The 26,022-nt window shown below is 46.1% G+C and overlaps 12 protein-coding genes across 12 annotated transcripts; 9 read left to right on the top strand and 3 right to left on the bottom strand.

Moving 5' to 3' along the window:
* The first annotated feature begins 1,685 nt into the window (after window positions 1-1,685).
* On the top strand, window positions 1,686-3,876 carry AGABI2DRAFT_201919 (hypothetical protein). Its single transcript, XM_006459499.1, has 9 exons — window positions 1,686-2,005; window positions 2,056-2,164; window positions 2,220-2,430; window positions 2,481-2,657; window positions 2,722-2,899; window positions 2,958-3,022; window positions 3,077-3,137; window positions 3,202-3,536; window positions 3,597-3,876. Exons 1-9 carry the CDS (start codon window positions 1,715-1,717, stop codon window positions 3,748-3,750), a joined length of 1,581 nt encoding a protein of 526 aa, XP_006459562.1. The 5' UTR covers window positions 1,686-1,714; the 3' UTR covers window positions 3,751-3,876.
* A 1,274-nt stretch (window positions 3,877-5,150) lies between these two features.
* AGABI2DRAFT_191499 (hypothetical protein) lies at window positions 5,151-6,018 on the top strand (the record flags this gene model as incomplete). Its single annotated transcript, XM_006459498.1, has 1 exon — window positions 5,151-6,018. A coding segment is annotated over exon 1 (582 nt), but the record flags the coding sequence as incomplete, so codon positions are not given.
* An 881-nt stretch (window positions 6,019-6,899) lies between these two features.
* Window positions 6,900-7,831, top strand: AGABI2DRAFT_66005 (hypothetical protein; the record flags this gene model as incomplete). The annotated part of the gene is made up of 3 exons (XM_006459497.1): window positions 6,900-7,350; window positions 7,417-7,596; window positions 7,650-7,831. 3 exons carry the CDS (start codon window positions 6,900-6,902, stop codon window positions 7,829-7,831), a joined length of 813 nt encoding a protein of 270 aa, XP_006459560.1.
* Window positions 7,832-9,539: 1,708 nt separating this feature from the next.
* Window positions 9,540-11,732, bottom strand: AGABI2DRAFT_116521 (hypothetical protein; the record flags this gene model as incomplete). Its single annotated transcript, XM_006459496.1, has 5 exons — window positions 9,540-9,734; window positions 9,786-9,884; window positions 9,941-11,454; window positions 11,508-11,627; window positions 11,681-11,732. The coding sequence occupies 5 exons, from the start codon at window positions 11,730-11,732 to the stop codon at window positions 9,540-9,542; spliced, it is 1,980 nt and encodes a 659-aa protein (XP_006459559.1).
* Window positions 11,733-12,457: 725 nt separating this feature from the next.
* Window positions 12,458-12,664, top strand: AGABI2DRAFT_191496 (hypothetical protein; the record flags this gene model as incomplete). Its single annotated transcript, XM_006459495.1, has 1 exon — window positions 12,458-12,664. A coding segment is annotated over exon 1 (201 nt), but the record flags the coding sequence as incomplete, so codon positions are not given.
* Window positions 12,665-12,848: 184 nt separating this feature from the next.
* On the bottom strand, window positions 12,849-13,882 carry AGABI2DRAFT_191495 (hypothetical protein). Its single transcript, XM_006459494.1, has one exon. It carries the CDS (start codon window positions 13,596-13,598, stop codon window positions 13,437-13,439), a length of 162 nt encoding a protein of 53 aa, XP_006459557.1. The 5' UTR covers window positions 13,599-13,882; the 3' UTR covers window positions 12,849-13,436.
* Window positions 13,883-14,347: 465 nt separating this feature from the next.
* Window positions 14,348-16,066, top strand: AGABI2DRAFT_218879 (hypothetical protein). The gene is made up of 6 exons (XM_006459493.1): window positions 14,348-14,460; window positions 14,519-14,536; window positions 14,596-14,941; window positions 15,000-15,079; window positions 15,130-15,486; window positions 15,539-16,066. The coding sequence occupies exons 1-6, from the start codon at window positions 14,407-14,409 to the stop codon at window positions 15,728-15,730; spliced, it is 1,047 nt and encodes a 348-aa protein (XP_006459556.1). The 5' UTR covers window positions 14,348-14,406; the 3' UTR covers window positions 15,731-16,066.
* A 512-nt stretch (window positions 16,067-16,578) lies between these two features.
* On the top strand, window positions 16,579-18,725 carry AGABI2DRAFT_116518 (hypothetical protein; the record flags this gene model as incomplete). The annotated part of the gene is made up of 5 exons (XM_006459492.1): window positions 16,579-16,636; window positions 16,687-16,809; window positions 16,863-18,364; window positions 18,417-18,515; window positions 18,570-18,725. The coding sequence occupies 5 exons, from the start codon at window positions 16,579-16,581 to the stop codon at window positions 18,723-18,725; spliced, it is 1,938 nt and encodes a 645-aa protein (XP_006459555.1).
* Window positions 18,726-18,827: 102 nt separating this feature from the next.
* Window positions 18,828-20,249, bottom strand: AGABI2DRAFT_177459 (hypothetical protein). The gene is made up of 4 exons (XM_006459491.1): window positions 20,075-20,249; window positions 19,966-20,017; window positions 19,558-19,913; window positions 18,828-19,507 (listed from the first exon to the last, which is right to left on the bottom strand). The coding sequence occupies exons 1-4, from the start codon at window positions 20,241-20,243 to the stop codon at window positions 18,924-18,926; spliced, it is 1,161 nt and encodes a 386-aa protein (XP_006459554.1). The 5' UTR covers window positions 20,244-20,249; the 3' UTR covers window positions 18,828-18,923.
* A 301-nt stretch (window positions 20,250-20,550) lies between these two features.
* AGABI2DRAFT_201906 (hypothetical protein) lies at window positions 20,551-23,686 on the top strand (the record flags this gene model as incomplete). Its single annotated transcript, XM_006459490.1, has 5 exons — window positions 20,551-20,637; window positions 20,791-21,199; window positions 21,265-21,533; window positions 21,585-23,416; window positions 23,468-23,686. The coding sequence occupies 5 exons, from the start codon at window positions 20,551-20,553 to the stop codon at window positions 23,547-23,549; spliced, it is 2,679 nt and encodes an 892-aa protein (XP_006459553.1). The 3' UTR covers window positions 23,550-23,686.
* A 300-nt stretch (window positions 23,687-23,986) lies between these two features.
* On the top strand, window positions 23,987-24,724 carry AGABI2DRAFT_116515 (hypothetical protein; the record flags this gene model as incomplete). Its single annotated transcript, XM_006459489.1, has 1 exon — window positions 23,987-24,724. The coding sequence occupies one exon, from the start codon at window positions 23,987-23,989 to the stop codon at window positions 24,722-24,724; it is 738 nt and encodes a 245-aa protein (XP_006459552.1).
* Window positions 24,725-24,790: 66 nt separating this feature from the next.
* AGABI2DRAFT_116514 (hypothetical protein) lies at window positions 24,791-25,693 on the top strand (the record flags this gene model as incomplete). The annotated part of the gene is made up of 1 exon (XM_006459488.1): window positions 24,791-25,693. The coding sequence occupies one exon, from the start codon at window positions 24,791-24,793 to the stop codon at window positions 25,691-25,693; it is 903 nt and encodes a 300-aa protein (XP_006459551.1).
* Window positions 25,694-26,022: the final 329 nt, after the last annotated feature.

Below are 26,022 nucleotides of genomic sequence, written 5' to 3'. Positions count from 1 at the left end.
GCGTGAGCCACGAAAAGTGCAAGTAGTCAATTGTGATCCCGCCGAGTGCACCTGTGCATGCCGACGGTCGAGGCGCCATCAGCGCGTGAAATACATGGTCAACGCGTCGTGCACTGGCTTTCCTCTTCCAGCCGTGTCGCTTCCCCCACACTGGAGAACCTTCGCGAACGATTCACTGGCAATGTGGGGATAGCTAGATAGCCGAGTTGTAGTTACAGTGAGGACACCGGCATCCGTGGCGAAAGTGACCAGGCTCAGGCTAGACCTGTTTAACTTGATGAGACACACACCAAGTGCAAGTCTGAATCAGTTGTACGCTACCAAACCCCTCTGACAGAGACGATCAAAACATTGTCAAAGGTTAGATAGCGTTCTGTCCATTCAACGACGCCACTGACGGGATGAAGTGCAATCCCGGAACACGGAACAGAAATAGAATGAAAATTTGCGGTTGCTCCTAAAGAAGAAGTCAAACGAAGGGTGGTCCACTGGCAGGAGTCAAAAGGGAAATGTTCATGCTTGTAATATTTACCTTTAAGGGGTTAATTTGTCTCCGTTAATGTCAAGATCGAAAACGATTAATTACTCGTGCAAATCTATTAAATTCAGTCAACTGCTGGTAGTAACAATCAAAACTCAAAAGATACGCGATACACTTAGGGATCGGCAAGGGTAACCCATGGGTAAAAATGGGGAGACCCGTACCCGCACCCGCCAAACCCTCCTTGCAGTCGAGCTTGTGCTCAACGAGATACTTATATTTGTCTGCGCAAAACATATTAACACACGGATAAAACTGAAACAGGTTCCTCAAGACACGGAAGCAATTGTTCACCATGAGTCCACACACTGAAGAAGAATTGAAAAGAAAGGAAGCAACACACGCATGCCTTGGTTTGTTTGGCTGAGAGCGTGTTTACTGATTTAGGGATCTTCCACCGCGATCCTCCTTTACTGCACAGCATGATGCATGATAGTGCTTGAGCTTATACTCTCATCGTCCGTATCGGCATCAAGTCTCCAGAGAGGAGCTATATGGCTTCGATTTCACCCTGTCGCTCTCCTCCAATATCGGAACTATTGTCACCTCGATAGGCTCATCCCAAGTAGGGCGTCAAGGTTCTATGAGCCATGGGCATACTTACTCTCCTATCTTAGTATGGACCGCCTTGTCGCTGAGTCGTAAGTAATCGCTTTGGGGAACTTGTTTTTGAACATGAGAGTTTGTAGCTTGCAGACAGTTGACAGTACTTCGTCTCCTTGGCATGAAAATAGGTGGACCATCCCAGCTGCTTGTGGCACTCGAGCGTCGAAAAGTCGGAGATCACCAAATCAGAAATCGACCCTTATTAATCGACCCTTGCTGCTCTATCTCTTCTCACGGGAATCTCAGAAGAATTCTCATCACATGAGGTTGTTCCCTTGTGGAATCATATGCCACAGTGCATGACTGCTCCCACCTGGGTCTATACTTACCATGCCACCTTTCCACTGGCCATTTCAGTTTCCTTTTTCCTCTCCTGTAGGTCTAGAAGATGCAGCGGATAAGTTAACTTCTTCCTTCGTGATCGACTTTTTCATACAAGCTCTTCCTTGGCGATATTGGGGTTGGATCTGTAGATGTGGGTTTCAACTTCCTCACTATAAGTATGTGCGTTGGACTGACTGCTCAATGAAAACTCCACCGCACACACACACCACAACCCAATTGACAATGCCGACATTTTCAGGTATCCTCCATTTCGTAGTCACTTTGTTTGCTGTTCAGTCGTCAACAACAATCAACATTTCGATTCCTGCACCGAATGGGTCGATTCAAATTCCACGGAATTTAATTGGGTTTTCTTTGGAACAAGATCGATGGGTTGATTGGGCTGGTCTTGATGAACGGAATCAGTTCTTTTTCAATGTTCTTGATAACATGAAGGCAATATCTGGAGAACCCCCGATAATACGCATTGGGGCAAATAGTGAAGACCATACGAATTTCAATCCGGATGTCAAGGTATATTTCTATGCGCCATACTGAAATTATTGATGTTGATGATATTATAGTCACCTCAACTTGTTTTTCCTACACCTAACGCTGTAACGCCATTCCCTGAAGCTCGGACTATTGTGGTTGGTAACGCATACTATCAAGCTGTCCGTTTCTTACCGCCTGGTACGTCATAATCTTCACCACACTAATTCACATCATGACATGACATGTATCTTAGACACTCACGTCGTTTGGGGAGTCAACTTTGGCGCCAAGAACATCACTGCAGCTAATCTAGAAGCGAGAGCTATTGTTGAAGCCTTCGCTACACCTGATGTGAAAGACCAGGGCATCATTCTTGATGCGGTGGAAATCGGGAATGAAGCGGACTTATATCGGGATAACGGTCAGAGGCCCAGGAATTATACACCTGCGCAATACGTTGAAGAGTGAGTCTAACATATGAGATTCGATGATATTGAATTCATGTTTTTTTTAGGTGGACGGAGTTTGCTACGAATGTGTCTACTGCGATTGGAATTACTGAGGATTCTCATACGAAATTTTGGGGTGCTTCATTTGCGACTTCGAGTCATGCAAACACGAATGGATTTTCTCCTCAATCGATCTTCGAGAATGGGTTACTTGATTCGAAAGCTGGATCTTTTATATCGACGTGAGTATCATCCATCACATTTTCCGTCTACCCTAACTAAAGAATTTTTGGCATTCATCAATAGGATTACGCAACATCATTATAGTGGAACGTTTTGTTCAGGAGGTGGCAAGCTTCTACAAGATTTGATGACGAAAGAGACTATCAGGAGTAATCTCACATCGTTTGCATCTGATGCGAAGGCTGTGCGGGATCAAGGATTAGATTTTGTTATGGGTGAAACCAACAGCTATTCGTGTCACGTAAGTGCTTTCTTTTCTGTACAATTTCTTCTTTTCTCATTTTTTTTTCGAGATATAGGGTGCGCCAGGTGTGAGCAATTCAGCTGGAGCTGCTTTATGGACGTTGGATTATGCGTTATTCTCGTACGACTCTTTCTTTATCCCTTTATCTCTTGATTGACGCTGGAATTAAAATAGGACGCAAATTCAATCGTCGAGAATATATTTCCATGAAGGCATCGGATTCAAATACAACTTTGTAAGACTTCCATCTAAAACGCAAAAACTCAACTCTTCAAACTGACTTTGGTATTTTTAAAAAGTTCCAACCAATAGCATTAAACCGATCGATCCTCGACGCCTCACCTCTCCCAGAACCCATACCACCACACGTCCAACCCCAATACTACTCCGCCATAATCGCTTTAGAAGCTATCGGTTCGCATCCTCAACCTCGTATTGCCGAACTTCAGATCGAGGAATCGACTGTGTCGGGATATGCTTTTTATGAAGATTCGCAGTTGGTCAGGGCGGTGTTTATCAATTTGAAGGCGTTTTTGGAGGGGCAGGAGGAGGAGAGGAGCAAGGTGCATTTGAAGTTTGATTTTGTGGGGGGTGAGGTTGGGGAGGAAGTTACTTTGAAGAGACTTGATATTGCGTTCGTCTTTTTCTTTTTTTTTTCTTGGACGGTTTTTTTGATGCTGAACTTTTATTTTAGGCATGCTGATGATACGGATGGTTTGACTTGGGGTGGACAAAGTTATGAAACTAGTGATGGTCGTGTGAGTGGAACGTTGAAAACGGAGAAAGTGAAGTTGAATGCAGGGTTTGATATCCGAGATACTGAAGTTGTACTGGTGACTTTTTCTTAACGACATTAAGACTTTATCTTTTTATCGTTGTCGTCGTTGCCATGTTACTGTATGTACATCAATCATCCTTTAAGTATATACTGTAACTCCTATACCACGAATTGCTTGGCTGAACGCACAATGCTTATATCAGTGGATTAGTGGTTTGATGTTGTCATCGAGGAGGGATCTGTAACCAAGGCGGTGAAAGGTATCAGATCTCCGTTTGTATATCATTTTCCGAGGCTGTTCCATGTACTAAATGAAGTGGCTATGAAAAAATAAGCCCGTCGGAGGTGTATCAGATTAATCTGAGTGTGAACTATCTACTATCGACGCCTAGGATCCATAATTAGCGTGTAAAGATTGTATCAGACCGCAACGCTGCATCAACTTGATCCATCATGAAGAAAGTGATCATTGTGATGATGTTGTAGCACTTTGAACTTCAAGGGCGATCACCGCGTTGAGGTTATTTATTACTATTCCGCTTCATCACGACCACATATGATGATCACCTCTCATGTTTTTAGCGAAAAGCTCTAAGTAAGAAGGGTCTCCGATGAGCTAGAACCCGAGTCGGGTGAACTAGGGATTTGTTTTTGTTTCTTTGAAAGTCAGAGGAGCAGAAGAGAAGAGAAGCCTGAGAGCTTGTTCAATACTTGAAATTTGTGAGAGGGTTCGCTGACTTCCGACTCTGTTGTGGAGAGCGCTGAGCATATAGGAACAACAGTTTCTTCGTTTCTATATATGCGATCAATCTACAATGTTTTATACTAGTGAGTTACCGAGTTGCAACTGTCTATACTGTAATGTTTGTGTTTCTGGATGATGTTGATGATGATGCTGATGATACTGATGATGATGATGATGATGATATGCGCATGGAGCAAATGGAGATAAAAGATATCTCTGATTCATGATCATAAACTAATAACCAGCCTTCTTAACAAATGTGAAGTGAAAGTAAAGTACACTTTGAGAAGTATTGCAACGAATCCGCAGAACACGGGGGTGCTAAAACTTGATCGGTTAAAAATATTTAATAGGGGTAGACTAATATTTCCTGACTTGACAATTAGGCGTTCACGGAAAGCCTTGAGTGAGGCCGGATGAATGACGCGGACGGTTGAGTGTTTTATGTCTTCCTACATAGAGATGCCCTTTACCCTGATGGAATCGTTGGCTTCGCACGCCAAGGGAGCTACGACACCTCGGCTTTGTTGCACCGTTAAGTACGACACCTTGATAATGATCCCGGAGTGCAAATCAATCGGCAATGCCGGCGCGCACAGACCAAGTCGTTAGATGTAAGTTTTGCGCTATGGAAATTGCTAATCTATAGCGCAAGATATGCTAACAAGGTTTCTATTATTGTTGAGATACTATCAACGAGTGACTTTATCAACATTCGGGCTCGGTAGAGTGTTTTTGAACAGACCAGGGCGGTATGTTTAGTCATGGATGAGCTCGTAGAAACCGATCGCCTGAGGAAGTTGCAAATGATATTTGAAACTAAGTGCCCTGATCGCTCGGGCTGTACAGGGGTCCACCGAGCTCTGCTGGTCGTCGGGGGTCTCGGTGGGCTGTGGGCGGAAGGAGGTGAAACGTCGGAGCTTGAAGGGACAACAGAGACACACAAAGGAGACACTGCCCCTGTTTTCTGTCATTTCTCACCGAACTGCCTCCATCTCCGCCAGCAGCCATGGACGACGACGCCTATATAAACGCCGTCGTCGTGCCCCCCTCGCCCCCCCGCTCATCCCACGACTTCCACTCCCCCTACCTCCACGACTACAACGACTTCGGCTCCCCTTCCTTCCACGGCTCCTACTACTCTCCCTACTCGAACCACTCTGAGCTCAGCTTTGGCAACCACGATCCAGACGGTAACCTCGGCCTCCTCGACAACGAGCCCTCTATTGGCCTCGGCCTCCACACAGAGTACGATCCGAACGAGTTTGACGGCTCCCAGACGGCCCCTTCCTCCCTCTTGATGTACCAGGATACCGAGTTCATGCCTCACTTCAACTCCCTTACCGCCTCCCCTTCATACGATTACAGCTCCCCCTCCAGCACCGGTGATCGTTCGCCAGACAGGCGCTCGCGCGCATCCTCAGTCTCCTCCAGCCACGCTAACAACAACAATACTTACGCACAATCTCCCGGACTCGAGGTCGCCCATTCTTTCGAAAACCTGAACGTCTGCTCACCCAACTGGGGCACAGAACCTCTCCCCTCCACAAAGTCCATGTCTCCCCCCCGCCTCATGATGCCTGATGAGGATGTCAAGCCGCCCACGATCAACGCTCCAGATGGTGATGGTAGTGTAGATGGACTCCACTTCAACATCGTTCCTGCAACTCCCGTCGGCGGTGGCGCCTCAGCAGCTCATACTCCGACAATGCATCAGGGTAAGTCATAATCTGCACGATCGTTCATTTCCCTATCCTGATCTCGTTGTCATGGTAGGATCAGCGCTAAACTTGCAGCAGCAACACTGGCGTACTACTATGAATCAGCAATCAGCTGCGGGCCAAAGTTTCAAACAAGAGTTCACTTTCCCGCCATCTCACACCACCCCCAGTAACGACAACCTTGTATCAGCAGTCAACACTTCGATCACCTCACCTCCTCGCATCGGCCAGGTGTTGGACGACAGCGCGGTCGGAAACCATAGTTTCCTCGGAATACCATCAAGGGGCCGAAGCAAATCAGATACCTCTCGCGATCATCCGATATGGAGTCCACCTTTCCAACAGCAACAACAACTTGCTGGCATGGGCGGCACCGTGATGGACGACGCCACTGTCAACATGAATGACGTGTTACGGCAGCCTCAGCTTAACCCAGAGTTTACCTTTGGTCAAGGTGGATCAAAGCTCAACGATTTTCTTTCTCCCGATCTCGACTCTTCTATTCGACGTGCCAAATCAGAAGCTGGTTCTAGACCCGTTCACCGACAATCTCGCTCTGAAACTATACGAGGCAGCAACATGTTATCTACTACTTCCCAACCCGCTCATCAGCATTCTCACTCGTCCTCTGGACAGTTCTTGATCCCTCCCGGGAGCATGGAATATCTCAGTCCCAACAATAGTCAGCAGTTTTACAATGGTGGTCCGGCAGCATCAGATGGCCCTCTTCCTTCCATCAGTGGTGGAAGCTCGATGTCCCCCGGGCGTTCACACTCGGCAAGCCCAGGTCACATTCGTCGAACATCCAGTGGTCAACGCCGAGTTAGTCCGTATCCCAGTCCTCACACGAGCCCGAATCCTCGGGTCAAAGATCTCCCCTACGACGGTGGATTAGAGTACAATGGTGGTGTTCTCCATGTGGACGGTAATCTCGGATATCCCCAACAACAGGGATACAGTTCCGCATATGGTGGTTTGTCAGGATCGTATTCCCCGACCAGCACGGCAGCGAGTGCGTACCATACTCCAGGGCAATCGCCATCCCCTGGACCCCCGCTCACACTCGAGACTGCAGTACCCAAGCCAACTGTGACAACAGGGAGGACTGCGAATGCGAGTCATAGACGTAGAAAGCAAGACGCGCCTTTCGTTTGTCCCATTGCCGGTTGTGGAAGTACGTTTACGCGAAGTTTTAATTTGAAAGGTGAGATAGAAGTCTCATTTGAAGACCCGATCGGCTGGCTAAATTTATATTTGTCTTGTGATTTAGGACATATTCGATCGCACAATGAGGAGAAGCCGTTTTTGTGTAAATGGCCTGCTTGTGGGAAAGGGTTCGCGAGACAACATGATTGTAAACGGCATGAGCAACTGCATCAGAATTATCGTCCTTTCAGCTGTGAAGGTTGTTCGAAACAGTTTGCTAGAATGGATGCTCTAAATCGACATTGTGAGTTATTCGGTCGCTTTCCCTGATATCATCGTTTCTGACAACGTTATTAGTGCGATCTGATGGTGGTGCTGATTGTTTGAAACTACACGAGGCGAGCGCTGTTGCTGGGAAGATGACGATGAATGGAAGGACGAATAATGAGAATTATGATTTAATGGGTGGACGTGGCGGTGGTGGTTTGGGGGTAACGAAGGTGGAAGATAAGGCTTGGCCTGCTGGTGTTGTGTTATAGCCTTCGATTTACCCCTTACCCCTCCCCGTGCGCAGGATCGTATGACAGACAACAAGTGATTTAGTGGGGATTCGTCGTATCTTTTTGGATGGTTATTTTCTTTTCGTATCGACGTGCTCGCTTGCTTTTTTTTTTCCTGTTGCTAATTACTTTTGTGGACATGCTCGAACTTTTTCTTTTCTTTCTTTTCTTTTTATCGTTGTTCGTGCTGTGTATATATATAATCCTTTTTTTTTTATCTTTTTTATCTTTCACTCCCACTACAATTTTGTTGTTGAAATTTGTTTATGCGATTCTTTTTCTTTTTCTTTGGCGCCGTATGATGTTGATTTGTTGACGTTTCACTTGACGACCCTTTGCACGCGTGCTTGCCTTTTTTACCCTCTCTTTCTTTCTCTCTCTTTATATTGTGTTTTTTGTCTAGAGTAGAAATGCACTTTCATATACGACGACGACGATCTGATATGATGATTTTTTTGTATATTTTTTTTTGATTGGTTATGTCCAGAACTTGATGTTGATTGTTTGTATATAATAGTGTTGTGATGATTTTTTTTTTGTTCTCTGATGAATGTGGATAAATTATGGTTTTTTTTTTTTTTTTTTTTGGTGAGAGATAAATGTTTCTGTTGTATGAGTTTCCCCTCCAGACTATGTACAACTAATGGCAGTTTGGGGTGTCAAGATACCTTTTTTTTTTTGGTTGAGAAATAACCGTTCGTAGTACGAGTTCCCCTATCTACGCCTGTCTTGGAGAGATTTCCATTATGTTTTACGATCCCGATCCGAATAACATTGCTCATGTTTGAATATTGGAAATGTATAGAATATTAATTAAAGTTCAAAGTTGGAAAAAGGATGGAGATGAACTAGAATGAAGCGATTAGCGGAATTCATTAGGCTACTATATATGGTGGTGGTATGGGTAGAAAGGACTTTGTGAGTTTTCCGCTTCATGAAATGTTGGAGGATAATGAATAACGCCCGTTAATGGTCGGGAGCTTTTGGCACGATACGGAAAGCGGAAAGGGAAGACATGACAAAAGTGAAGGAAATTTGGAGGTTGAATGAAAGCCTACGCGGCTCACTGAAAGACTTTAGATAGTGACTTACGATCACTCAGAAGACGTAGTCACAACGATAGTATACGAGGATACGCGTATCGAATACAAGGATGGAAGATGGGGGAAAAAGGAAGATGAAGTCACTGTCTACGAGGTACGTATCTTATAGTGTTCTATGATTAGTAGTTAGTCGTTGTAAGCGTAGCATGCTTACATTGAAGGTGCTTGGAATTGCAAGCTTTATCATTCCACCGTCAAAAATATAATGACAAACACATACGTAGAATAGATGTAAGCTGAATTTCGTCTCGTTATCCGGGGGAAATTGGCAATTCTCAGTGCCATAGTCGCCTAGCATGAGCCAGGCTTGTTAAGGCTCCGTCTGGCATACCTCGGAGGTTCTGATACAATGCGATCTTTTTGTAGCGCTCTACCAAGCATTTCGGCCCCCCTGATGACCTAGCGCTCGGCCACGGTAGCCATTGCACGTCACGAAACACGTACGTTCTTCGTCACCATCCAAGCCGACACGTCCTTCTTGAATCATCTCCTCTTCTTCTTATTCTGTTCCCTCCACCCCCTTTGTAATATCACTGCCTTTCGACGTTCGTACGGTTGGCACCGATACGAGTGAGCCGGTTTGGTTACATATAATCAAGCATAGCAGATGTGTAGATGCTGACACCGCTGTACCGCAGACAGCCTTTACCAATGGCCAGTAAAACGAGGACAGTCTGATCTCCAAAACCAAGTAATACGTACTTGGGATTTTGCGCGTGAAAAGGAACCCATTCTTCATATTCTCCAGAGTCCTGAGGCACTTGCATTTTTTCCAAGTCCTACAGCATAATCAGTCGAAGGCTGGAAGGTTTTATATGAAATCATTATACCAGTGGTTCGGCAAGCCCCTCACATTTATCAATAAATTGCCTGTCTAAAAAGCTTACGGGCTCGATGCGAACTATATCTGATGAGTCAACTCTCTTCAACTAGAAATTCAGGATGCGACATCAGCCAAGAATATTTGATTGAAGAGGACACTCACGTATAGCATCCCAAGAAATTTCATGAAGTCGCTCAAATCGATTCTATCACAAGTATGTGCTAGGCAACGAAAATCAAAGCGATGAAATAGTGCGGATACCAACAATGGTTGACCAGATGCCGCAGCAGCTCCAATGTGATAAAAGTTGCGGCAAGCTGATTGTCGGAGCCTGTCAATCGTAGACCCGTATGTCCCTGCACTGCCTTGAATCCCATGCACCATCACCTTCAGCATTGCGGTGGGATTTGAGGCATGACGGAGTATATGTAGAAATGCTTGAAATGCACATAGACGAGATTCAGATGGCGCGGTATAGAACTGACCTGCCCGCGTAGGATCTTCTAAGAAGCGTCTGATCCATGGATTGGGATAGTCAAACACGTTGCCATCCTTGTCCATCACCAAGCGGTAAACATGGGGAAACACGGTGAACAATGTGTCCTTCCCGAGAGAAAGTAGGCAGGCCAGTGTAAATTCAAGGAATATCGCTGAAAAAGCGACTGCAGACGAAACAATAGCGAAAACCTGTTTGAAAACGGTAAAAAGGTGGGGAGGAAGGTTGGAAAGTGCAAGGGTGTAGAAGTGGTCAAGAGCACCATACGGCCGCTCATCAGAAGGTGAAGGAGAATTAACCATATAGGCCAAAAATGTCTCCAAGTGTGCCTTTGGGCCACCGTCATCCTCCCAATCGACGAATTGAATCATGACCTCAACAGTCTCCAAAACGCCCGCAACAACCCTGACCAACTGAGACATCTGCTCCTCTGAAGGCCACACTTCGCCTTCATCAAACATTTCCTTGTGCTTGTGGCAAAGGGCACTAAACCGGCGACGAAGAATTGATGCCGCGTCTGCTGGACCCTCATTATAACAAACAGGTAGTCGGAAGTATTGAAATAGCGGAAATGGATGAAGAAGGTCCTGGATAGGAAGCCCGATATTGGTGTCGATTGAAATGATCCATAGTAGCGATGATGAATGGGGAGACGAGCCTAACTCCAAGATTGAGCGCAAAAATTCTTTATCATCCAGGGATTCAGAATCCCAGCCGAGAACAACCACGGGTGGCGAAATAATGTATTGAGGATGAGATTCTCGGAGAGCTTGCCATGGTTCATGAATGAGCTTTCTGAATCGTGTACGTGGTGGTAGTTCGAGAATTCCGGGGTTGTCAATCAATTCCCTTGCGAGGATGCGCCGGTATGGAGGGTAATGTGCCGCAAGTTCATAGATAAGCGAGTCAATACCACCACAAACACGGTTGGAATTAATTCCCGTTGGTAGTCCGAATCGTTGAGCATCGTAACAAATTTTGGAAAAGAGATGAGCCCTTGTGTTTCGATGGTCGTATAGCGTTGGCGTCGATGTTTCCGAGATGAGATAGACGTTACTCCTCCTCTTGGAGTCACAGAGCCACGAGATGATTTCCTTCGTGAGAGCTTTATGAATTCTCATGAATGGCTCATCGACTGACAAAAAAAATGGCTTTGAGTGATATGGCAGACGACGAAATACTACAGTCTGTTAGTATTCGATGTCTGATTGGTAAATCGAGCATGGAGCTTACAAGGTTTCCACTTGTCCCAGAATGTGCAATTGGTATGGACCAACTTCTTGAAATTAAAGGGATGGGTCTCGATGGGTTCCTTCATTGAACCAGAGTGGTGTTTCGTAAAGAGTTTGAATACTACTCAGCCTGAGTAAGGCTCAGCCTCTATGGTAAATAATTCTACGCCTTACCTTCCGGCATCGACAATTCCGTACCGAACGCTTCTTCCAACTCTGGGTGCATCGTCATGCTTTTGAATGATATTGCACTCGAAGATTGATGTTGTGAATGAAGAAAGAGGGTGGGAACTGAGTGGATTCTGAGGCGACATGTTCGGGAACATCAACGGTTGTCCTGTTCACAGACGTCTTAGGCAAAGAAGATGATGGAACAGAATTGGCATCATTTGTTTCATAAGCATCACCACCGTTGGGTGTTTCAAAGAGGTGAGTGTTTACCCCCGCACTTAATCCACGTGTCGACTAAGAATGAAAGGGAAAGAAGAGAAAGAAGATAACAACAAGGCCCGATAACACTGCGCACTCTGTACCCCCGATAAAACTTCAAGTGCTTAAGGTGAACAACCATTCAAATTCCCACAGTAGACAGCACTATTTCTTCTTCGCCCTCTTTGAAGGCCTGCACCTGATGAAGCCAAAATTATCGTAGTTGTTGCAGCTTGAAGCCATTGTCATCGTCAAAGTAGTCAATCATGAGGTCCGGAACTCGGAGCTGCTCAATAAGTAATTCCAACTTTCATAATGCTGATAGATATTTTTATTTATCTATGGTTATTCGTAATGATCAATGTCAACCTATCTACGGTTTAATATCATCCCTATCCTAGAGCAGCGGAGATTCAAATGAAATAAAGTTTAGAAAATATTCTATTCGTCTAGACGCCGCGGGAAGTCGTCCAATGTTGCCTTGAGAACCGTGGGATACGCCAGCACTTGCTCTCCCTCTCTCATCATGTCAATGCCAACATCCAAATGTCCTCAATGCGGGCATCATCTTGGTCATACGAGTCGGATGGGCTACCCGCAATTTCAGACTACAAACGAAGCAAAGGCATTGACTCTTCAGCAGGGAGAGATTTCTTCTCTACAATCTGAAGCACGCCGTCTCGAGGGTTTGATTGAAGCGCTTACTCGAGACAGGTCTGCAATTTTACGCAAAATAAACCACACCCAGGCAACGACAAGCCATTTACCCGTCGAGGTCTTATCCTCCATCTTCAAATTTGCTCGTCCGCCTATCGATTTTAGTACGCGCTACGTTGATTTCCGTCTAGGAGATAACGTCTACCATGCGGAAGAGAATTTTCATCACACTCTAGCTGCAGTATGCTATTCATGGCATCAGATTATTTTGTCAACCTCACAACTCTGGACGACGATCACTCTTAGAGTTGACAGAAGAAGTCTAGTCAGGGGCCTCACTTCACTCCTTGGTCTTTACTTCGGGCGTGCGCGAGGCTTCCCCATTTCAATTGAATTGGACTTCAATGGTGAGGCGGTGACATGGGGTGTGGATTCAATGAAACCGATACAGGCACACGAGGAATACCTTTCCCTCATCGAGCCTCTCAAAACAGCGTTGTTCGTTGATGGAGGCGACAGGATACGACATCTTGTCCTTATACGGCCTCCAACCGAATGGCTTTCACTGCTTAATGAGAAACTCACGCAGTGTACTACTGTGACGATCTTTTATCCGATGAAGCAATATTCAGACGTGGACGAGAACGACTTTTTCAATCTCGTCACGATGCCTTGCCTTCAGCGTGTAGAGTTGGTCGCTCTCCGTGATCTACCCTCCATACCCAACACCGTCACCACCTTACACTTGCGGGACATGGCATTTTCTGATTGTTATCATTCACTCGTGTCGTATACAAATCTTGTCGACTTTGAAATGATTGGGTATTCTGGGTTCGAGCTGTTGTTACCTGACGGGCGAATAAGTGGACCCATAGTGTTCCCGCGGCTCGAGCACTTCAGGTGGAACCGTTTCTCCTCTTTTCATCGCGACATCGAAGATTTCCTGCGCTATGCTCGATTTCCTAAACTCCGCTCTCTGCACTGGTTTGAAAACAGTGACATCCATTACCCCAACCTTCCTACTGGCAGTCAACGCGATCCGCGTCCAATCCTCGATTTCTTTTCCAATCTTCCTCCTACACTCTCGTCGCTCACCATCTTTCAAGCAAGTCCCTCATTCAAAGATGACACGGATGTTGACGCTACTTCCATTGAGCGTTTACTGGACTGTGTCCCCCAAGTTACTAAACTTCACTTCAGTCGATGTTCAAAGCCGATAATTGAATATCTTGTCGGCGTGATTGGTAAACCCCATTCTTCACCCGACTCCCCTCGGCAATATCAATACCAAGAAGTGGATGCAAATATTGATGACATTTCAGGCAACAAGGTCCTTCCAAACCTTCGTGAATTGGTGATAGACAATGCTAGGGACCGTGCCTGGTATTATATAGATAGCTTGTGGCAGAAAATTGATAACATGCTGAAAGCATTGCGTGTTACCAGTGGGTGTCGGGAAACTTTTCATTTAGTTATAGACTCAACTGTTGATGCGTATGATGATCAGGAGACGTTGCGGAAGGCAAAGGTGGCTGCTATGGCAAATGGTTTTAATCTGGAAATCAGTTTCAATTCCTGTGGTAGTTAGGCTTATCAACTTGCTATACGAGGGTATTTATTCTGCTTCTAAGGTTTCCAGTAGGCTGAGGGCATTTGTGGTCCGTCCGTGGAAGACGTGCATCGAACTTGGTATCAGATGAGCCGGCCGAAAGGCAATCGTCGGTCGGGCCGTGTAGCACGTGACTATTACGAGCGTTGATCACATCCACGACCACCCACGACTGTTGCTTCAACTTTATTGACTTAAACCGACAATGCCGCCAAAGAAACAGGCTCCCGGACCCTCAAACAAGGTCAAGGATGACAAGGTAAAGCTCAGCTAGTCCCCCATATACCGCACGACAAAAGTCCTGATCAACCCAGTAGACCTTTGGTATGAAAAACGTCAGTCATAGGACTAGCCCCTCATACCCCTCAGCGCTCACTCATACGCCCTATCCCAGAAAAATAAATCCTCCAAAGTTCAGAAACAAGTTGCTCAGATACAAGCTCAACAAGCCGTAGCGGGCAAATCCCGATCCGTAATCGAAAAAGAGCGCGAAAAGGAATTACGAGCAAAACAAAAGGCCGATGAAGAGAAACGTAAGAAAGAAGAAGCCGCGATGTTTAAACCTGTGCAAGTACAAAAAGTTCCGTTTGGTGTCGATCCTAAAACGGTGCTTTGCGCCTTCTTTAAGGCTGGGAATTGTGAGAAAGGGAGTAAGTGTAAGTTTAGTCATGATATGGACGTTGGGAGGAAGGTGGAGAAAAAGAACCTGTATGAGGATAACCGGGAGGACAAGGCCACTGGTATGTTCTTGGATCTTCTGTTCCTTAATGGAGCATCCTAACAAGGTTTACCGTTCAGATACGATGGATCAATGGGATGAGGAGAAACTTCGTAGAGTTGTACTGTCAAAGCATGGGAATCCGCGGACTAGCACTGACGTACGTTTCACTTGACTTTTCATATACTACTTATCTTACACTTATAACAGATTGTATGCAAATTTTTCATCGAAGCCATCGAAACCCAGAAATTCGGATGGTTCTGGGAATGCCCAAACGGAAGTAATTGTCAATATCGACACGCTCTCCCTCCAGGTTTCGTACTCAAATCACAAAAGAAGGCATTGGATGAAGCAGCAAAAGCCAATACGATCTCCCTAGAGGAATTCTTAGAAGTGGAAAGACATAAGTTAGGGACGAATTTAACTCCGGTTACCCCGGAATCATTTGCGATTTGGAAAAAGACAAGGATGGATAAGAAGGAGGCTGAGCAGGAAGCTTTGAGGAAGGCAAAGGATTTGCATAGTTCGGCTGGGAAGAGCAGTGGTATGAGTGGAAGAGACCTGGTGAGTTTCTCCTCTGAAACATTTGAGGATCGTTACTGACTCTGGAAATCAGTTCCAATATAATCCAGAATGGTTCGAGGACGAGGACGAAGCTGGTTCCGATGATGATTGGGATCTTACACAATACAGGAAGCAGAAAGAGGATGAAGATATGGAGGCAGAGACGCTTCGCATTGCGAATTTGTCTTTACAGGGTGACTCGCAGAATCACGCTGGAGGATGGCCGGGTATACAAGATCAATAAGCCAGCTCCGTGGTTTTCCCCTCCCCTTCCCCCCCTTCCACTTTAATTCGTTGTATGACTTTATCTCAGATATGCCATTCTCCATACATCAAACGCTATCGAAGTTAAACTGTCGACTGTACAAATGGATTACAAGCCGGACTCCGTTATTACCAAGAAAAAACTGGCCATCGTCAGTGCCATAGTCGCATAGCCCAAGCGTGGCCTATTAAGGGTTCAATGAGTCTGTAGCGGAACTGATGCAGCGCGTTCGTTTTGCGGATGTCTAACAAGTAGTTCAGTCCCTTTAGTAAAGTAGCGATGGTCGTTGCAAGTCAGGAACCACGTATCTTCGCCACTGTCCACCAACGTCTCCGTCTTAATCACCATCCCCTCTTCTTCTCATTCTGTTCCTCCTCAACACAAAACCTGGACCAAGAAAGAAGCAGAATTTGTTTATCATGGCCGACCGGTTTCAATGCCTTTGAGGCCAGAGTTTACTGGACTTTATTTGTCAGTACCCTATTTCAGTTCCATCGGCCACGGACTTGGTTAGTGCAGGAACCTCCCCGCTTGCTCAAACAACGAAGTGACTGAGATTTATGCGTGTAATTGACATCTTCCCGAGTGCTCCCTTAACGACTCTGGAGACTCGCAAGTTTGTCATCATGGTAAATGGATCTTCTGCAAACTGACGTAACGCTGCTATATATCAGTCTGATTTCATTCGCTAACAATACGCAAATGAGTGATGCCAACTCCGGTAGACATGACATGTCGATTTATCGGCGATACATCAGCTCAAAATCCATTCTGTTGCCACTCTTCTTCGCCCTCGACATCACACCTTTTAAAAATCATATCCAACCATGACGATGCACCCAGAATTAGAACACGCATTCAATGCGGGACTATCCATACCAGAAGGTAAGGGGTAGAATAATTACTATGCAGGCAAGCTTAACCTCACGAGACAGTAATCAATATCTTTATGAAGCACCACTCTGCTGCGATAGAGAAACACATGGATAAGTTATCCGTTTTCTCTAGCCTCAATGGAAACCACAGCGAGAGCGCATTCTGGGACACTTGGCAGCCTTGTAAGTTCCATGCTCGATTTACGAATCCGAGATTGCCTACTAACAGACAGTAGTGTTCCGCCGCCTGCCCCACACCTTGATACTCCCTTCGCCAAAAATAATCAATGATCCGTTTTTAAGCATTCGTAAAGCTCTCACGAGGGACATCATCTCATGGCTCTGCGACTCCAAGAGGAGGAGCAACGTGTATCTCATCGTAGAACAACAGAAGCCAACTCTGCATACCAATGAGAACACTAGAGCTCATCTCTTTGCCAACATTTGTTACAAGGCTCAACGATTCGGATTGCCAATTCGAGACAATCCCAACTCGCTTTGGCATGGTATTGACCCGCTTATGGGTGAACTTGCAGCATTTTGCCCCTCATATTGCCGCATTCTCACAAAGGCATTGGTTGATAACCCGGGGATCTTTAATCTGCCAACACGTACCCGCTTTAAAAAGCTCATCCATGAACCATGGAAAGCACTCCAAGAATCTCATCCTCAATACATCACTGCACCACCCGTCGTTGTTCTTCGTTGGGATTCTAAACTCCTGGATGAAGAGCTCTTACGCTCAATCTGCGAGCTCGGCTCGTCGCAGCATTCTTCATCGTTGCTATGGATCATTTCAATCGACGCCAATCTCAAACTCGCAATCCAGGACCTTCTTCACCCCTTTCCGCCATTCCGATATTCCACACTACCCGTTTCTTATAAAGAGGGTCCAGCGGACGCGGCATTAATCCTTCATCACCGGTTTAGTGCCCTTCGCCACAAGCACAAGGAAATGTTTGACGAAAACCAGGTTTGGCCATCAGAGAAACAAATGTCACACTTGATCAGGATTGTTTCGGGCGTTGCTGGGTTCGTCGAGGTCATTATTCAATTCGTCGATTGGGAAGACGGTGGTGGACCAGGGGCACGCTTGGAGACATTTTTGACCTATATGGTTGATTCTCCCTCACCCTCAGATGAGCGGCCGTTTCATGCCCTTGATCACTTCTTCACTCATACACTTTCCAACCTTCCTGCCGATCTTCTTTCAATCGTAAAACAAGTCTTCGGTATCGTTGATTGCGGAATCTATCGGGTGACGCCCCTTGAACTAGCATGCCTCCTTCCCCATTGGAAGGATACATTACATACTGTGCTTCCCCAAGTTTACCGCCTGGCTGTGATTAGGTCCGACGGAAACAATGAGTATAATTCATGGTTCAGAGGCTTCTTGGAAAATTCAAAACGGTCAGGGAGGTTCTATACCCCGGAATCTGAATCCCGTCTATGTATATTTCAAGCATCTTTACATATCCTCAGCCATGCCTCGAATCTCACCGCAATGCTGAACCTGATGGCGAGAGGGACCCAAATTGATCCACGCACATACAGGAAAACAACTGAGACACTCAGATTGTTTGCTTGCTATACGTTTTGTGAATTTGGAGATATCACCGCATTTAATCAGGCGTACACGATGTCCACATTATTGCGTCGCTTTGATTTTCGTTGCCTGGCACATACTTGCGATAAATTCAATTTAGGTCGCTTCATGAAGTTCCTGAGGAGGTTATTTGTGAGTGCATTTATTGATTGAGAATGGTATTTGACTAATGGACCGGATTTAGTCGGAGAAAAATAGTTCACGACATATTGTTCGCGTCCAGCCGATAGATCTTCTGGACATGCAATTCATTGAGAAATGTGATGGGTTTGCGGAACCACTGGTATGATATTTTTTGTTTTAAAATGTTTCCATGTTTCTTCTCATTATTTTGTAGGATCTCGAAGAAGAACAGCTTCCTTTGAGTCCCAAGTATGTGTTACTCGGTTTCGAAACTGGAACTGTCCTCGCCCTGCTGGCCACTCGAAAAGGCTACGACGTAGGCAGTCGTGGAGTAAATATCTACACATCCGATATGCTTGATTATATATAACAAAACCAGCTTATTTCGCAGAATCATGTAGAGAGTGGGCAGGTGTGTAGGAGTGATAAAGCCTCGCTTTGATTCGTAGCACAATTTCATCTCAATATACCATTATCCAAAGTCGAAGTTATAATGTCAAATATACACAGGTGAAAATACAGATATCTACAGACTGAGGCTGAAACTCTGTTGGTATGAGGAAGGAAATCAATCATCATCGTCACTGCCGTAGTCACCCAGTCCAAGCCCAGGTGTAGAAGACTTCACTTGAGTCTGTGGTGGAGCTGATGCAATGTCGTTCTTTTTGCGGATCTCGGCAAAGTATTTCAGTCCTTCCAATGCACCGGCGCTCAGTAAACCCTGAGGTTGAGTCGATTCATCCTCAGCAGGTAGGCGTTGTCGCACGGCAGGAGGCCCCGACATTTCTTCGTCACTATCCGAGCCTACATCTCCATTCTCGTTTTCAATCCGTCTCCTCTTGTTTCCATTCTGCTCCTCCACAAAGTTGCCTTCGTCATCAAGAGTATCACCCTCTTCCAATGCCCGTACAGCTCTCATAGCCTCGACAATACGAGGGTCCATACGGGACCGGATGGCTTCTTGTCCGAGTTCTTCCAATCTCCGCTTCTCTGCGACTTTTTGTGTTGGATTAGGATCCTCGGTTGCCCAACGTACGTTTAGAATCTCGTCATTGTCAAGGGATTGACATGCCATCGCCTCTTTTGCGAACTGAGCACTGAGCTCGTTGACATATGTCACGAAGGCGACACTGCGGTATTGCAGTACACGGACTAAACAGATGTTAAAAGGTTGAATATTCTGAAACGAGAGATAGACTCACTCCTCTCGATGTCGCCCCACTCTTTGAAATGTCGAATCACCACTTCTTCCGTCTCTGGCCCGGCTCCCGTTTCCTTGATTCGACCGACATATAATGTTCTGTTCTGCCGGTTGAAGCTACCAACACCACCCATGTCGTCGCGGTAGTCAGCAAATTTATCTCGCGCAAAACAATCTTTGGAGGTGTCCGGTAGGGTATTCACGGCGTTCGGTAGGCAGTGTAGGTATTCGCATTCCCAACCATAGGGGCAGCACCCACGCGAAAAGAAGAGGCATGTGTACTTGTTCCCTGTTGTGTTGGCGCGGGTCAGGCCTGAGTCAAGTTTGATTTGACACCGGGATTGTGATTTTGTTTTACTGGACGGCGAATTCGTCAGACTAGCAGAGGCACAAAAAGGATAATGCATACTTTGAATAGTTATCTTCTCGGTCACCGCCTGCCCATTTATTGTACCAGATGTCTGTTTTTTTTGCGTAAGTGAGCTAGTCCCCAACGTTTTTGTAAACATGATACTAACTGTACTCTTTGCCAGTCTGGACGGTCTCTGTTTTGACGATGTCTCCTGGCTTTACTTGTTTGCGAGCTGGTCTGAGATTTTTCGGAGGCCTTGGTGCCTGTTTTGCGCGGATTTCCAGCTGCTCTTGCTGGGCGGGGACGATTTCGGTGGAAGTCTCGGTGGTGCTCATGTTCAGAGCCAAAGAAACGCGTGACAGCAATTCTTAATCAGCAGTAACCTTGTGATTACGTCACGTCGCTCTTTCCTTCTAGGAAATTTTTTTTTCCTTCTGAATTTTACTGCATTGAAGGGTCTATCGGGTGCATAGCTTTACAAAAATATACGTTTTCGATGTTGAGGGTGCTGCATAGTCTTTCCATGCGTTGGACGGATTTTTATTAAGTTATGAACTTGGAAGGTGTTGTCACGTCACGCGGCCAACTGATTCCTGAACCTGAACATATTCACAGCCAACGAGTTCTTCCTTCGCACAGCCCATGTCCCGCATTCCTCAGCCCTCCTCGACTCGCACCGCGCCGGGGACGACCCTAGCGACGACGCCAACGACGCCATCCAGGCCTCGCGTTCTCAACGCTATCATCAGCACTCCGACAGCCCGAAACAGAACCGTATCCTCAGCTGCTCGTGCTGGTGCCTCTACTCCCTCTAATGCTCAGACCAAACCTAATGCACCGGTCGTACGCAAGATGACATCTGCTACGTCTCTAAAAGCAAAGGCTCCATCCTCATCCGCGCGCGTTGGTGCATCTACCACTTCAAATGGCCTGTCTAGACCCACTACGCCTGCGGTGCGCAAGAAGACATCTGCTGTGTCTCTAAAAGCAAAGGGCCCAACTTCCAAACCGGTTTCACCTACGAAAACTCGACCACCTAAAATTGCCAACGAAAGTAGCCACGCGGCATCGGAAAAGCCGTCAGGCACACCTTCGTTGAGTATACGTGAAGCCATTGCACTCAAACGTGCGGAGGCAAAGAAAGCACAGACGAAAGGTAGTGTTACAGGCCTCGATACTATGCCTACTCTCGAGGATGCACTGCCTCCCCATGCGATCCCAGCACAAGAAGACGAAGACATTCTTGGCAGGGCAACCTTGAGGGAAACGATCGAGAAAGCTCGCAGTACCGGTGAATATAATTGATATTTTATATATGGTTGTCAATACCCTACGACTAAAGTTCTTTCCTGGAAGGTACACTCAATGTGGCTACTCGCTCGCTAAAGTGTTTGCCTTCTGCATTATTCGAGATACACCTGAATATCACCCCTGAGCGGTTGAAATCAGTTTCGGACGAGTCTCCACTACCTCCGGCTCCTATTGAGGCGCCGACCAATAGGAGCTCGAGGAAAAACCCGGCCTGGTTTGAGGCTCAGGATTTACGTGTCCTCAAAGCATGCGGGAATGACATACAAGAGATCCAACATGAAATATCACTCTTTGGTTCCCTAAAAATCGTAGACGTAAGAATTCACCTCTCATGTTTACAGGCACTCTCCCTCACCGATTTCCAGTTCCATAGCAATACTCTCGCGTCTGTTCCCGATACTCTCGCTGACCTATCCATGCTTGCAAATCTTGATCTTTCGCACAACAAATTAACTGCTCTCCCCAACGTTCTCTTCGCCCTACCGGAATTGACCCACCTTAATATTTCTCATAATACCCTTACTAGCTTACCATTCAACGCCTACTTCGCGTCATTGGATCCACGTTCACGGAATAATCACAACAAAAGCACGGATTTCTTTGCACCAGAAATAGTCAGAGCAATCACCCCTTTACCCAAACTTCTTGTTATGGAGGCATCCCATAATTGTATCACTGCGGATTCTATTGATACCACCCTACCAAAAACCTTGGTCAGGATCGATCTATCAAGCAACCCTCTTGGATCTTCTCGAAACCTGCTTAAAGTTCTCGGGAACCTCCCTCGCATTAAACAAATTATGATGGAGAAGGCAGATATCGGAGACGACTCTTTCCCTTTCGATCTTTTCCCCCCCGCCTCATTCCCCAGTCTCAAGGTGCTCGACCTTGCCGAGACGGGAGTCACTAAGGAAAGTGTTTGTACCGCCTTAAAGGGTATGAAGCAGGAATTGAACCACGACTTTACACGCGACGATCCCCCCGATGGTGTTACTCGCGTCATAGTCGGGAAAAAAGTCATGAAAGAAGCATGGGAAATCGAGCTGGAGAAGCGGGCGTATGATCGCGTAAACAGGAGTTTCGATCTTGGTGGAGAGTGGGTCGAGACACCCCGGCCTACAAGTACATCTCCCGCACCATCATCAGCATCTAATGTGACTTCAGTACGATCGTCATCATCACGTACGACGAAAAACATACGGGAAGTTGTCAAGGAAGCTTGGGAACTTGAAGCCGAGGCTGGACTTTTGACTGAAGGTGGCCGAAGACGGGCACGAGCAGCTGCTACTCCGCAAGAGCAAGACTTGAGACCAAAAAATGGTGATGGAATAGGAAAGGGTCGACCTCTGTCCCTTTCACGTTCTTCCCCTGTCCCTAGTTTAACTCTTTCAAGTCCACAGTTCTATTCAGCCTCAACACAAACCTTGACTCTCCCTCCTTCACAACCTCCTAAACCTGCAGGTCACAACCGGACCTTTTCGCTAGCAACTAAAATGATACCATCCTCATCCTCGTCCTCGTCTTGTGCAGCTGATATGGCGGTACCACCACCTTCACTCCCCTTAAACGCCATCGCCATTCAACCTTTTGCTCATTCTTTGAGATCTTTGACTCTCGTGAACAGGCGTGCTGATCGTTCTTTTGCTCTACCTTCTTCCACTTCGATTGATCCTCATGGATTTTTACCCTGTCTTGAAGAATTGGACCTGGAAGGATGCAATTTCTCGGATATGGTTCCTGTTCTTCGTGCTGACGTTTCTCCTTCTCTATCTTCATCGCCGCCATCATCACCTCCAACAAACTTCCGAACGAACGAGCCCCTTTTACCTCTTCTCGCCACTCTATTCCCGAGTCTCCGAACTCTAAATCTGTCTTACAACGCGCTTACAAGTTCAGCTCTGACTCAAGAGGCACTGTTCGCACTTGTACTTTCCTTCCATCCGGATGGTCAACGAGAAAACGGTGTTGCTATGACAAATACTGCTGCTACGAAGAAAGGACTTCGACATTTACGTTTACGAGGAAACAGGATAACAGATTTGGACGGTTTTACGGGTCTTGCAGGGATGTTTAAGGGAAATCGAGATGTTTCGGAATGGAAATTGGAGGAATTGGATTTGAGGGATAATGAAATTGGACGATTGCCACCTGAGATTGGGTTGTTACCTTTGGATGTGTTTTTGGTTGATGGAAATACGTAAGTTGTTTAATCTATTTAATGAAAGAGTTGCTGACTTTTTGTTGATAGATTCCGAGTACCGCAGAGACGAGTATGGGAGAGGGAAGGTACGAAAGGATTATTGAGTTGGCTGAGGGGTAGGATTGAATGAAGGATGTGTTGACTCCGGGTTGGTGAATGATAGGCATTTCTCTTCATGCTTATGCTAGTATAACATGCATTATTTTTTTCCGTTTTATGATGACACTCATGTTTTATAATAACCAGTAATTCAGTGCAATCATGCTCAATATTCTGCAGAGTGATCTAGTATATGTGAGTGTTGTTCCATCGCCAGCGTTAACTGTCCAGGTAGGTGGAATATTCAGAGTAATGACATTATAAAGGTTGTCCGACGCGGGATCACGATGCGACCAGCGGTAAGTGAAGATAATAAGGATGGGATATTCAAACATGTTCGCGTTTTTGATGTTCTATTAGCTGTTAAGAGTGCGCTCGAATTACGTGATCGATTGACGCGAACCAGAACAGGTGCTGAAGCTCATGAAACCACGGGGCCTGCCAATTATATCTTCAACTCTCACCGTCATGTCAAACCCCGAATGTCCCCGCTGTGGTTATAGTCGTGCGCGGGAAACTGAGGCAGTTCTCCATTTACCTTCCACTATAAACGAGCTATCTGTGTGGGCTCAGCAGGAAGACCTTACAGCCGTTCAAGCTGAATTGCGTCGCATAGAGGATTCAATCTTTTCTCTAGAACAATCTATCTCTCGCCTCATCGAAGCGAAGTGTATCGCTAGACGCAGAGTCAGCATTATGCAAGCTGCGACGGGACGCTTACCACCGGAGATTTTGTCCATCATTTTCCAATTAGCATGCCCACCCATTGACTTCGATACCCACTATCTCGACCTGGAGAAACCAAGTAACATTTTCCATACAGGCCAGCGATTTCTTTATGTTCTAACTGCCGTATCCCATCATTGGTGGCAGGTCGCCTTTTCAACTCAACAACTTTGGACAAGCGTCAGACTCGAAGTTGATACCCTTATCGCCTACTCCCCAGTTCACAAGAAACTCTCGCTCCTTGATCTACACTTCCAAAATACCCGAAATGCTCCACTTTCAATCGAGTTAGACTTCGCACATCTCCCCTTCACACGGTATGATTCCGAAGACGGGTCTGATTCTGACGTGGACGCTGATGCTATCTTTGACATGCGCAAGAAAATCCTTAGGCATTTGAAGCCTCTTCAGACAGTAGTGTTTGTCGACAAAGCCCCCATGATACGGCACCTCCTTCTGATCAGGCCGCCGGCAGAATGACTTCCATTTCTTAACGAGAATTTATCACAGTGTAATTCTGTGACGGTGTTTCGACCGCAGCCGCGAATGCCAGACCACGAGGACGATGAACCCTTGTATGATGTGCTAGACCTTACCAGGCTTCCATGCCTTCAGCACGTACAGTTAGTCAGTCATTTCTATCTTACTTCGATACCCGAATCTATCAAAACCCTAAACCTTCGGGACGTGCTTCAAATGTTGTGTGTTGAGCTGTTGTTGGGATGCAGAAATCTCGTCAATTTCGAAGCCATCGATGTCCTGCATAAATTCGATCCTCGATTGACAGGACCGGTCATTTTTCCAAACCTAGAGCGTTTCAGATGGAGCAATGGGGGCCCTTCGATGGGCGATGATGCTGGTCTTGGGCTAATACGCCACATTCAATTACCTGCGCTCCGTTCTTTGGTCTGGGCTGATGACGGGGACGAATTTTCCGAACAACCCAGCAGTGAAGACCCGCGTTGTCGCTTCTTTGCCCATCTTCCCCCTTCTCTCTCCTCTTTGACTCTGGTCAAAATGAGTTATAACCCACAAAATCATACCATTCCACGCTTGCTCATTCGCGTTCCTCAAGTGTCCGAACTCCACCTCGTTGAATGTCCAGTGATGATTATTGAGATTGCCGCGAAGGTCATCGGACAAAGGAAACATGGTTCTCGTACGGTTTTACCGAACCTCCGGAAATTGACGATAACTAGCTCTATTCTGGCATTTGAAGATATAAACTTACAAGAAATTGTTGGCATGTTAGAAGCTTTGCATGCCACAAAATCGGGGGAGAAACGAGATCGTTTTCATTTACATATAAACGTGGTCACCAAAGTTTGGAACGACGATGAACATTTTCTGGGTAGGCTAAGGGCCCTTGTGAAGGACGGATTTGATTTAGAAGTTTGTATTCGTTCTCATGTGTTGGACCTCGGTAGTTGGTCGCGGGACCGGTGCTGATATTGTCAATAACTCATCTATTTGCCCAATCCATTTGCCCACCACAACTCCAATTCGTTTTCTTCCCTTCTACAACAAGCTGCAAACTTTATCATAAGAGCCATGGGCCATTGATTCATTGGGTGTCTTCGCGAGATGCAGACTAAAATGCATAGGGGTTTGCTACCGTCATTGCAATCTTGGATAATCATGAGTTACTCACTGAGTCACTGGGAGGTTCGGGACCAGTCCAATAAACAAATCACTGGTTTTCCCGTATCTGGAGCACTTCAGCTGGAGTATCGAAAGCCCCTTAGGGCAACTTAATATAGCCCGTGTTCTGACTCCTT

Source organism: Agaricus bisporus (genome assembly GCF_000300575.1).
Source record: "Agaricus bisporus var. bisporus H97 unplaced genomic scaffold AGABI2scaffold_3, whole genome shotgun sequence".
In the NCBI taxonomy this organism is placed as follows: Eukaryota; Fungi; Basidiomycota; class Agaricomycetes; order Agaricales; family Agaricaceae; genus Agaricus; species Agaricus bisporus.
Note: the sequence above shows the minus strand (reverse complement) of the source record. Positions and strands in the feature narration are given on the sequence as shown.

Coding starts and splice junctions, on each gene's coding strand:
- AGABI2DRAFT_201919 (XM_006459499.1), top strand. CDS start 1,715: ATGCCGACATTTTCAGGTATCCTCCATTTCGTAGTCACTTTGTTTGCT. Junction 3,138..3,201: donor TCGGATTCAAATACAACTTT/GTAAGACTTCCA, acceptor ATTTTTAAAAAG/TTCCAACCAATAGCATTAAA. Junction 3,537..3,596: donor TTGAAGAGACTTGATATTGC/GTTCGTCTTTTT, acceptor CTTTTATTTTAG/GCATGCTGATGATACGGATG.
- AGABI2DRAFT_191495 (XM_006459494.1), bottom strand. CDS start 13,598: ATGGATGTCACTGTTTTCAAACCAGTGCAGAGAGCGGAGTTTAGGAAA.
- AGABI2DRAFT_218879 (XM_006459493.1), top strand. CDS start 14,407: ATGCCGCCAAAGAAACAGGCTCCCGGACCCTCAAACAAGGTCAAGGAT. Junction 15,080..15,129: donor ATCCGCGGACTAGCACTGAC/GTACGTTTCACT, acceptor CACTTATAACAG/ATTGTATGCAAATTTTTCAT. Junction 15,487..15,538: donor GTATGAGTGGAAGAGACCTG/GTGAGTTTCTCC, acceptor TCTGGAAATCAG/TTCCAATATAATCCAGAATG.
- AGABI2DRAFT_177459 (XM_006459491.1), bottom strand. CDS start 20,243: ATGAGCACCACCGAGACTTCCACCGAAATCGTCCCCGCCCAGCAAGAG. Junction 20,018..20,074: donor CCAGACTGGCAAAGAGTACA/GTTAGTATCATG, acceptor CAAAAAAAACAG/ACATCTGGTACAATAAATGG. Junction 19,914..19,965: donor CGAGAAGATAACTATTCAAA/GTATGCATTATC, acceptor TTCGCCGTCCAG/TAAAACAAAATCACAATCCC.